Raw genomic sequence first — 11,845 nt, 5'->3', positions numbered from 1 at the left:
AACAATTCAGGTGAATTTTGTGCCGCTTGGTCTTGGCACAAAATTCACCTGAATTGTCGTTATTAAAATGTAACCATTAACCTACCATCACAGCCATTTCTTGGCTGCCACCTTGGATTTCACATCTTTTTTCACCATGGCCTTTTGGGGGCCGCACCTTTTTTTACAGCTCGGCTGTTTTTGATTAGATTATGTGTAGCTAGCATAATCATGAAATGCCTTGATGAAAGGATAGAGCTTCTTTAAGGGGGGGTTAAAAGGCTAATATAAAGTCAATAATAAAGTCAATAACAATTTCATGAATTGGTGGGGACAATTTTGGTACTTTTATCTTATGTACATCAGTGGGCCAAACACAGTGTGTACAAAGTGAGTATTGTATTTTAACTGTTGTGAACACAAAATAATTATAATGGCCGATAGGCTTAAACTTCTTGTTATTTGGTTCCTGTTTATTGACCATTAAGCAAATTTCCATGTGATGACCAGAGTTGGGGGTAACTAGTTACTTTTGTAACTAAGTTACGTAACGGATTACTTTTAAAGTAACTAGTAATATAACTAGTTACTTGCTTTGTAACTAGTAACTTGTAACTAGGAGTAATTGTCTGAAAAGTAACTAAGTTACAATAGTAACTAATTACAATAGTTACATTGTAACTATAACTAATTATGCTTTAAAAGCAAGAGCACTTCAATTTTTGTGCCATATATGCTACAGCCACATTAAGTAGATGGATTCTGTGTGCTGTTCTCTATGATTCAGCTTGAGTAACAGACGTAGGAATAATTAAAACCTACCTGAAATAGCCACAGAATTGTTATTTCAAGTGCACATATGTATTGCATCCCTTAATGATGCATATCTGAGCAAAATTCATGTTACAAAAGCAAAAAAACAAGTCATAATTTATGCTACGAAGTAATTAGTAACTAGAGTACTTAGTTACTTTTTGAAAAGTACCTGTAACTGCAACTAAGTTACATGGGATAAAAGTAACGTGTAGCTAGTAACTAGTTAATTTTCTGAAGTAACTACCCCATCTCTGGTGATGACTTTGCACTATAGTTTTATAATAGACTAACTTACAACTAACCACACCAAAACACACAAATAAAGCATACCATTCATAAAAAGTAGTGTTTTATAAATACCTTACCAGGATACTGAAAGGGAAAGAAAACCTAACAATGAAATTACACAGAACCCTTACATTAAAGGATGTGCATACAATAATATAATTTAATTATCACATCCATCCAAACTGTAATAGCTACTTAATTGACACAGTGAAAATAGTAACCTTAGTGACCATGGACATATTAAGGCAATAGGCATGTATACTGCTTTTATATTGTGGTTGACTGCTTTATTAAAGTATCTTGATCTTTTGTAAGCAACAGTATAATAATTGAAGTCTAAATTTTAATGGGAAAATGTCCATGGTAGCTGTACGGGGTGTTTGTGTGGTGTGAGGATGGTAAACAAGAAAGGGTTTTAATAGCCTAAGACTGTATATATGCATGTTCACTCAATTGTACACATCTTTATCCAAAAGAAAACCTTTACCAATCTGTAGTAAGTTTGCGATTGGTTTATAATCCTTAAAAATTCTATGTATCTCATGCTTAAGAATATTGTATGTACAGTGTATGAACCTCATATGTGATAAAGCATACAAATAAAAGTATTGTATGTGTATTATTATCTTATCACAACTGTTCTATTATCAAAAATCAAACATCTGAAATATTATGCATACCTAATACCTAATATATAGCATGAACCAACTACACATAAGAATAGTACATCTAAATGATTATGTGAATGTGCAAATGTGTGGAATCACCGGTTACGCTTGTTTAGTCTTCTATTTTGTCCACTGCCTCCATGGAGGGTTCTTGAAATTGTACGAGTTTATTTTTATCATCAGAACTGTATGTAAACAAATTGCATGTAAAATGTGTCAATATAACATGCAAAATTGTATAGTTAACTTTTGACTTTAGTCTAGCATTTAAATCATCTAAACAGGTGTAAGACCCACATCATATATGTATGTAGTTACTGGAAACCTGTGTAGTTAATATCCTAGACTAGCCCCCTCTTGTGTTTGCCCTCTGAACTTTGCATTTCGGTTTACATATAATGTTGATCCTCTGTGCCATATTACGTAATTGTAGCATTTGAATTGTTAAATCTACTAAACAGGTGTAGCTAAGATCCACATCATATATGCATATTACGTATGTAGTTACTGGAGACCTACATACTTAACAAATTGTTTAATATCTTAGACCATTCGCTAGCCTAATGTGTTCATGTTTATCAGTTAGTAGTAAAAGGTGCTCTATTATTATCCCATACTGTCCCTGTTATTATTGTTATTGAGAAAATTTAAGGGTCCAGTTAATGAAAGTTCATTGTGCTTACAATAATAAATTCACACAACTGCATGTACGAACATGTACTCACACATTGCTGTTGATGTTTTCATTCACGATGACCCCAACATCAGTCATAGGTATCTCAGTATTACTACTTGTATCCTCCGTCTCAGTATTGTTAGGAATGTAATAAGCAATAAACCTCTTGATTTTTTCTTTACAGCTCAGGAGTACCATTGCTAGAAAAATCATCAATGGTGTAAGTGCTAAGACAAAAGCTATCCCTATGATCGAATCTGGGTTAGAGTTGTTGAAAACTGGTAAAGCTGAAACAGGAATCACCAGGAGTAATATCAACCCATCAAATACATTAAGCACTTTGTAGTGGTATGGTTTTACGATTAGATGTACTGTAGCCATGGCTACACATATGCTGATCAATATATACTGAACTGTCAAGTCATTGGGTGGAGTAGTGATGATGAGGATTAGTATGAGAAGCCGACAAATCATGTAATAAGCTGCAAAATAACGATACCTGTCTTTGTAGCATTCTTGAAATTGGTCTAGTAGTGGTTTAATCCTGGTAAAATTTAATTTCCTTTTTAAGAATGGTTCAAGTAGGAGTAGAAGTGGTAGACCAATCACAATCACTATTGTACATAACACTGCTACAATAGCATATGGTAAGTGACGACCATGAAAATACTCAATATCAGGAGATAGGTAAGAGTAAATCTTATCCACATCTAAGAATGTCAGTGATCTTATTAGCAGTAGTGAAGTAGTCGCCACTGAACTGTATGACAATATCAACAGAAGGCAAATGACATGGATAAATCCCCTACTGATAAATGGTGAGAATTTGTAGGATAACCTTGCTAGTAGGCTTATTGCTATCAACACCAAAGTGACAGCAAGTGGGTGCACATAATGAATAAACTGTTGATCAATTCCACTCATTCCTTTCACCAAACAAAGTTGTCCAAGAAACTGTGGAGTTATTTTGAATATGCTGGCAATAGTGTTATGAGTAGTAAGCAAACTTTGTGAAAGGTACAAGGTATGGTTTAACAGTATATCCAACATGCCATAGTAGTATGTAATGACATACAAGTATCCAATTGGAACATTGAAGTACATCATAACAAACACTGCTACAACTACAGCTATCCAGTATAAGACTGTTAATATCACTACCAGCGTTGTCTGTCCTGCTGTACACTTCTCAGTTTTTACACATTCAGCAGAATCAAATGATAGAGTCCACCCTTCCTCACAGTTACCACAAGCAGGGCCAGATCTGTGTGATCTACACTGATTTGCTCTTAATGGTGAAAGATGATAGAACCCATTGGTGGTCTCACAGCAGCTAAAGTCACAATAGTTAACAGGACAAACTGCTGCTGTTGGTTGTCCATTCACACTGCCAAACCAGTAACCTCTCTTGATAGTCGAAGTAGTGCCAGAACATAGCACAACATCATCACCACTGTAACATGTACATCTCAGCAATTTTCTATCATACCAAAATCCAAGGTGACATGGTGATAATTCAACTATTAACTTGATGGAGAAGCTTTGTTCTTCAGAAGTAAAATATGTAATGGTCAGTGTATAATTATAAGATGTAACAGATGAAAATTTGTTTCCAATAATGCTAATACCTCGAAATGCATCGCATGATACTAAAATGTCACGTACACCATCAACCTGGTAGTTGGGATTATCCTCGCCAGTAACTGTAAACCGTGCTGCATTAGAAGGTTGATTGTAATAATCTAATACACAAGCATCAAGAGTAATTTCTTCACCTAGCATTATATTGCTGGTATAATATATTTCACAGTTACGAGCATTATAAACATCATAGTTACGAGCATTATAAACATCAATGCATAATATGCCGTAAAACAAAAGTTTATTGGGAGTAGCAGCCATCTGACTGCTTTGACGCAGTTCTGTACTTATACCACTGATGCTATCATTTAGACAGTTGATATTACATGATTTTGTCACAGAGACGTACAGTGAATAACCTGCAATTCTAGCATAGTTATTATGAAACTTAGTACTAGCCTTTAAACTATATTTTACTGTCTTTTGAGCAAGTTTTAAATACAATGCTCCACCATATCTTTTTGCTAGATTATTTGAGAATGTGATGTTGGAATAATTGTTAAATGTAGCGCTACACTGATCACTAAAGTAGACTGCACCACCATTTTGTAGAGCAGCATTACCATCAAAGATTGCAGTGGAATAGTGTCCAAATTTCATATTGGTACCTGATATAAAAACAGCTCCACCATTTGCAGCAGTGTTATTAATAAAATATGATGGTGACAATGAAAGGTTGTGTCCTTCAAAAGAAATTTCCGAGCCACTTGTGAAATATATAGCTCCCCCTTTATCTACTGCTTCATTGCTTATAAATGTAAGAGTGGCAGCTTCATTTAACAGGAGATCAGAATTTACACCATGTACTGCTCCACCACTTTGTGTAGCTGTATTTCCAATGAGCATAGTAGATGAATTACCTACAAATGAAATATCAGAATTATGGAAGTACATTGCTCCACTTGATATAGCGCTGTTGTTGATAAAAGTTACTTCTGAGCTCCTGCCAACAGTCATATTGCACTTGTCATTGGAAAATACAGCTCCACCAATCTCAGCAGTATTTTTATCAAACGTAAGCCATGTGTTCCCAGTGAATACTATACTTGAGTCACTTACAGAATGTATAGCACCACCAAAAGGAGCAGCATTTTCTATAAACTGCAATAATGAACTCTCCTCACATACAATATGAGAATTGCGAGCAGCATAAGCAGCTCCACCATTTTCACTAGCTTCATTGTTTTTAAAAGTGAGGTGGGACTTTCCTTTGAATAAAACTTTTGAGTCACTTGCAGAATGTACAGCTCCACCAAATAAGGCAGTATTATTAGTAAACTGCACTGTGGAGTTGTCTTTACACACAATATGAGAGTTTGTAGCAGAGTAAATAGCCCCACCATTTTCTCCAGCTTCGTTGTTATTAAAATTGAGATGTGTATTCCCTTTGACTACAATTTTCAAGTTTTTCGCAGCATATATGGCTCCACCGGACATTGTGGCTCTGTTAGAAGTAAATGTCATCATAGATGTCCCATTAAATACAGCAGTAGAGTCATCTTCAGTACATATAGCTCCACCTCTTTGTGTAGCATTATTTTCAGTAAATGTTAGTGTGGAGTGCTCTGTAACTAAGATATCACATTTTCTTCCGTACATAGCACCAGCCCTTTTGGCAATATTATTAGTAAACATTACTGCTGACTTCCCTTCAAATGAAACAGTTACTCTAGGAAGTGCATTATAGTTGTAAAAGAATATTGCTCCACCAACCCATCCAGCCTTATTTTCAGCAAATTCTACTTTGCAATTTTCTTTAAAATGCATATCAGACCTTTCAGCAGAATAGACAGCCCCACCATGGTACAACACAGCATTATTACCGATAAACCTCACTGTAGAGCTACCTTGAAACAAGACAGTAGAGTCACGAAGAGTCTTTATAGCTCCACCGTGTTTATATGCGGTGTTGTTGATAAATGTTACTGTTGTGCTTTCTTCAAATAAGGTTTCACCATAATATTTATTGTGTATCGCTCCACCATACTCTGTGGCATTATTATAAGAAAACATTACCATAGAGCTTCCTTTAAACGAGACAAAAGAATGATATTGAGCCCATATAGCACCACCATGTTGTGTAGCATTGTTGGCAGTGAACAAGACTGTTGAATTACCATCAAATACAACTCCAGAATGTGAATGGCAATGGATAGCCCCACCACCACCACCACCACCAGATGCAATGTTTTCAGTAAAGCTTACTGTAGAATTTGTCACGTGGACTGCAGATGCTGTACCACAATTAATAGCTCCTCCCTTCACTGTTGCATTGTTGCCAGTAAACTTCACTACAGAGTAGTGTCCCAGTAAAATATTTGAGAAGTAATCAGAGTATATAGCACCCCCAACATAGGCACTGTTGTTGGTAAAAGTTCCCTTTGAGTGACGATCAAATGAGATAACAGATTGAATCGAATATATGGCTCCACCATAGGTAGCACTGTTATGTTTAAACATTACATCAGAGTTCTCATCAAATACAACACTAGAACGAATGCTGATAATACCACCACCACGTGTTGCTAAATTATCTTTAAACAATGCCTTACCACGAATATGAACATTTTCATGATGTGAAATATAAATGGGCACTCCAAGGTTATTATGAAACTCAGAGTTCAATAAAGAAAGAGGTGTACGAATTTTGTCATGCCCGTTGATATAAATAATACTCGCGGCATTTCCATTATCAGTGAAGTTGCAGTTGTGAAGTTTTAAGTGTGTTTGATTGTTTTGTGATGAGAAGAATATTGCAGCTCCATGGTTTCTGTGGTGGTTGTTATATGTGAACACACATCTGTTAATGTGTGCATCTTCCTTGACATTCACCAGAGAAATTGCTTGCCCTCGTGATTTTTGAAAGGTGCAGTTCTCCGTTGTTATATTGGATGAATTGCGCATAGCCAGAACAGGATTATTTTTGGAGCCACAGTTTTTCCATGCAATGCCTTCAACAATTATATTATTGCAAGATGAAACCTTTACCCCTCCATTATTATTACAATACACAGTGGGATTGTTATATCCTAGTATTGTGATGTTCTCAACACCTACTATTGGTACAATTGAAGACAACACCACATCAGTTGTTATATATACCATAACATTATCAGTGAGACTGACCAGAGCATGTAAGAAGGAATCGCAAGTACAGTTTCCAGCTGTACAACAGGGAGATATCACATCTTGACTAATTCCAGATCCATCACTCAAATCACCAGAGCCAGAGAGTTTGATGTACTTATCCTCCTCACTAACAGTGATTACTACAGCTCCTTTGCTTCCCGCTTCAACATGTTGAATGAACAAGATCGACAAAATGATTAACATTATTCTTGTTAGCAACATTGCTACAGTAGCAGTCATTGCTGAGACAACTGCAACTGAATATATGGCAACACTCAACAGCAAGGAGCTATTTATATGGTAAGTAGCTATAGAATCATAGACCATAATTTAACCACAAATTACATCATGACATCATTATGGTCACTGATATCATTATGCTTATAGCCACCATGTCTCTGTACAATATAAATGTGACCTGATCTGCAAAAAGGGGTCTTATAGCCTTTCCAATTGCACGTACTTGGCAATCCATAACTTGACTTGTGTGTATAGTACCAGCCTGTAATTGGTCACCTTACACTCTTATCATAGCACCATTCCTCTGTACCATATCATTGCTACATAGTGGATATTGTGCTGCTACCGGTTAAAACAATAATGAATGACTATTGTGTCAGCATAGTAGTATGATCCGAGTATTCGACTTTATAGGGCACGCGACCAGTAGTTTGCCTTGAGTCTTGTACTTTAGGGCATGCGACAAGTAGTTATTAGTGTTAGAGTTCAACTTTGGTTTCTTTACTTTTGTTGGACGTTAAAGGTAGAAACTAGGTAGGTGAGTAGCTCCAGCACCAGTGGTACAGTAGTTACGAGTATGGATCATCAGTATGGATGCTCGGGTTTGAGCTCCAGCTGAGACAACTTTTTTTCGCTTTCTTAGGCTTTTTGTCCAAGTTTTTAAAATGCACATAACATTCTCAGTAGCCTCCACTGCTGGCAACTATAGCCGGCAAGACAGTGCAACTGGTACTGGTTCTACATAACCTGCCTAAATGCTAAGAATAAAACAACTCTGTTAGCCTATATTATTGTTTTGGTAAGGGCGGATCCAGGACCTGGGGCACAAACAGGCAAGTTGTAGGTAGTTTAGAACCAGATCCTCTTGTTGATTGCTGCATTTTTGGAGCAGCAAATAATACACCTCTTAATAGTATCTCACTTGATTTTTACCATTTTGGCTTGCAGATGGCTGTGAAGTCTTTAAAGCTGTTTAAAAGGATCTGAATGTCTTAAACAACAGCAACACGATAATTACTTTTAGAGGCACTTAGTACACACGAAGGTGCAGGGTGACAATTTCATAGTTAGTTAGACTCTGGTTTATTTTAGTTTCAGGTGAATTCGTAATAAATGCTAATAAAATGTGCATATTTTGTGAGTTTCATAAGTTGATCTTGGCCTGGCATAAAGTTTAGTATTTTAATCAGAAGTAGCTATCTGCTCCTCGACAAGGTGGGGGGGGAATTTGCCCCATTGCCCCATACTGGATCCGCCATTGAATATGTTGTAGATTAAACCCTTTTTATCAAATATCTGGTATGATAGCCATGGTATCCAGGTAGTTTAATAACTTCATTAAAACTAGCGGATTTACTTTCGGTTTATGCAAGCATTAATTACTACAAGACAAGACAGCATGACCAGAACTCTATCAAATGTAAAACGAAGACTTGTATGGCTATCAGCTAGATACATAGCTCTTCATGGAACTAAAATTGTTAAATCATTGCTCTACATGCACATCCTGTCCAGTTTAATTTGTAGTCATTAGTTTAAATAAACAATAATTTCTTGATTTAATAAGCATACAGTTGCTGGGTTACACAGTGGTGGTGAGTGAAATGCCGTCATTTTGGCTATTGGCCACTTACTTGGTAATTGTGTTCCACAATGCACAATTAAATAACTTTTTTGTCAGTTCGTTATACACATGTTACAGTAAATAAGCAAGTTAGCTTGGCAGCTCACAGTGGGGGAAAAAAGTGCTTATAAGCAGTGTGTATGTCTCAAGTTTATACAATACAGGATCTTTAATAAATAATAGATATGTAAGCAAAAAATAGACAGTCCCAAGGTGTCCCTCATGAGTGATATGTCAACTGCACCTGGAAATGACTAGGAACGAGGCCTTATCTTGATGCACATCAGTGATGGCAGTATGCAGGAGGAAAAACCAAGTATGAAGATGGTCAGTCCAAAAGTTGTAAGATACTTCATTCCCAATATCTTGCCAACTGCTTTCTTTATTCTTAGCTTTACCGTGGCAATTACAGTGACTACTCATGTTTTACCAGCATTGAAAGAAATTAGGCCACTTATTGTTGATTTTATATTTCAAATCCTCCACCCACATTCCTATGTCTCACTGCCAAAATTTGGTCATCATTATGACATCATACAAGTTTTCATCATTGCCATGTTCCATCATCTCAATGTATAGTGATTATAAGAAGTTGTAAACTAACTTGCTTACACCACTAGGCATAGAGGAAGGGAGACTAGATGGTCTGAAGACTAACCCCAATGTTATGGGAGACCCAGGAGGAGGTTTAAATCTAAAATCAGCAGACATAAAGATCAAAAATACTCTAATAGAGCATTCAGCTAACTCTAATAAAGCAGTCAGGTGCATGTAAGATTGTAACCACATGAATTGGTTTAGGCTAACTTACTGATCTGACAACACTAAGTGGCCTTTTATATAGCTAATAAAAGCATGTTGTGTGCTGTCATCAGTGGGAGTTGAGTCGGTGATTTATTGACTGAGATCCAGTTCTGAAGCCACATAAATAACTACCTTATTACATTTTACAACATAACAGGTACTTACCACCTGGCTATTTACACATACAAGACAGCAAAAAACTTCTTAGAAATAAATGAAGCCATACAGTAATTAAACAAGTACATCTGTTGAACCATACACAACAGATGTTTGTCTGGTTATACACTAACTATCTACTTACACAATTTATATACATGTACATGACTGTATAATATGTGCCCACATAATTTGTATACCACTAATCAAGTGTGCAGTATCAAGAATGTAGTGGTATCAAAACTGAACTATAATTACATGTAATAATTTTTGTATATTGTTTTACTGTATGCATACAAAAGGACTAACGGCAGCAATGTATTATTTAGTGATAATGTGGTCATGGACTATAAGGAATACATACGTATGTTCACAAATTAATATTGTCAAATACATTTTGGATCTAGATCAATATAATGGTTCTATTATTCCACTTAAAAACACTAAAGCTTGCATGGGAATCAGAAGGCTTGACATCATACAGTGTAGCACATGACTGCATTACGGTTAAATTATACTAAATGATTCTTAAACTGAAAATGTATGCAACAACATGTTACATACATGAGCAATCAATGCTGTAGTCCAGTGTACCACATTGAAAAAAAATCCCACATCACAGCTGTGGAGTCAATCATCTGGTGACATGCAGCCATGCCTGAAGTGACAGTTAATGACCTCAACAGGATGTAGTGACTATAATAAAAAAAGATTTGTTAATTCTTAGAAGGGAAAGATTCTCAGAAACACTTTGTCGCAGCAGTATGTTTTCACTATACTCTCTTTCATTTTCTATTTCCTTCTGCTAGTTTTTACTAATTGCTGTGGTGGCGGTACCACGCTATCCATCCAGCACATGGGCGGTGGAGACGGGGGGAGCGGGGGGGCCATAGCCCCCCCACTTTTTTGGGACACTGTTTGCAAGAAAAGATCGAGATACTCTAATAGAACAGTCAGGATCTGGATACTCTAATAGAGCAGTCACAGTATTCAAAGAAGTAGTGTAGCAAATTACTTAGCTACGTATGTGTAATTATAAATAAGGACATATAATTTGTGGAGAGCAGCTACTGTCAGCAGGCTGTGACCTTTTTTTTTTTTTGGTCTTCAACTTATAGCTGGCCTGGCCCCGTCACTCTTTGGCCTACTCCAACGCCCCTGATCCAGCAAATCAAAGCATATCCAAAATTCATATCTACAGATTAATACCGTTTAAATAGCAGTGTTAAACTATGGCATGCATGTTGCTATGTGGGGTGGGGGTAGTGGTTCCAGTCACTCCAACCTATAAATAAATACATGTGATCTTCAATCAGCCAAACTGAGAGTCCCTTCAAACCAAACTGAGCTATGTTTTCCCTTTAGTCTCTACAGAGTCTGAATAGAGATCAATTTCAAGTGTTAGGTCTTAAAACATTCAACATTAGAGCAGTTTAACATGCTGACTAGCTTGTTTGTCTCCTGTTTACTTTGTTTTTTCAGCCGGCGATCTTTATTTCTCATTTTTAATTTAAAAAAAAAAACTAGTTTGTGTAGTTTTTATAAATCCATTTATGGATACACTGTGCCATTGTTAAAAATAAAAGGTGCTGATGGTACTTGATAAACATAACATATACTGTAGCAAGCCACCAATCATTAAGTTGCATGCACAGTATTTAATAATATAAATCAAAGTTAACACTATATACCAGTCAGGGGCGGATCCAGGGCCTGGCAAGGGGGAGGGGCACAAACAGGCCAAGTTGTAGGTGGTTGGGGAGACCCAGATTCTCTTGTTAGTGGCATTTTTGAAGCAGCAAATAATACACCTCTTAGTAGTAT

The 11,845-nt window shown here is 36.5% G+C and overlaps 1 protein-coding gene across 1 annotated transcript; it reads right to left on the bottom strand.

The window, feature by feature from the left end:
• Window positions 1-1,689: 1,689 nt before the first annotated feature.
• Window positions 1,690-7,476, bottom strand: LOC136255931 (uncharacterized). Its single transcript, XM_066048844.1, has 2 exons — window positions 2,477-7,476; window positions 1,690-1,936 (listed from the first exon to the last, which is right to left on the bottom strand). Exons 1-2 carry the CDS (start codon window positions 7,435-7,437, stop codon window positions 1,864-1,866), a joined length of 5,034 nt encoding a protein of 1,677 aa, XP_065904916.1. The 5' UTR covers window positions 7,438-7,476; the 3' UTR covers window positions 1,690-1,863.
• Window positions 7,477-11,845: the final 4,369 nt, after the last annotated feature.

The sequence above is a fragment of the Dysidea avara genome, chromosome 5, assembly GCF_963678975.1.
Source record: "Dysidea avara chromosome 5, odDysAvar1.4, whole genome shotgun sequence".
Classification (NCBI taxonomy): domain Eukaryota; kingdom Metazoa; phylum Porifera; class Demospongiae; order Dictyoceratida; family Dysideidae; genus Dysidea; species Dysidea avara.
Note: the sequence above shows the minus strand (reverse complement) of the source record. Positions and strands in the feature narration are given on the sequence as shown.

Bases quoted from the DNA above. Each gene is read 5' to 3' on its own strand.
- LOC136255931 (XM_066048844.1), bottom strand. From the start codon at position 7,437: ATGACTGCTACTGTAGCAATGTTGCTAACAAGAATAATGTTAATCATT. The intron at 1,937-2,476 runs GTGAGTACATGT...GTTTACATACAG, and splicing joins GAAAACATCAACAGCAATGT to TTCTGATGATAAAAATAAAC.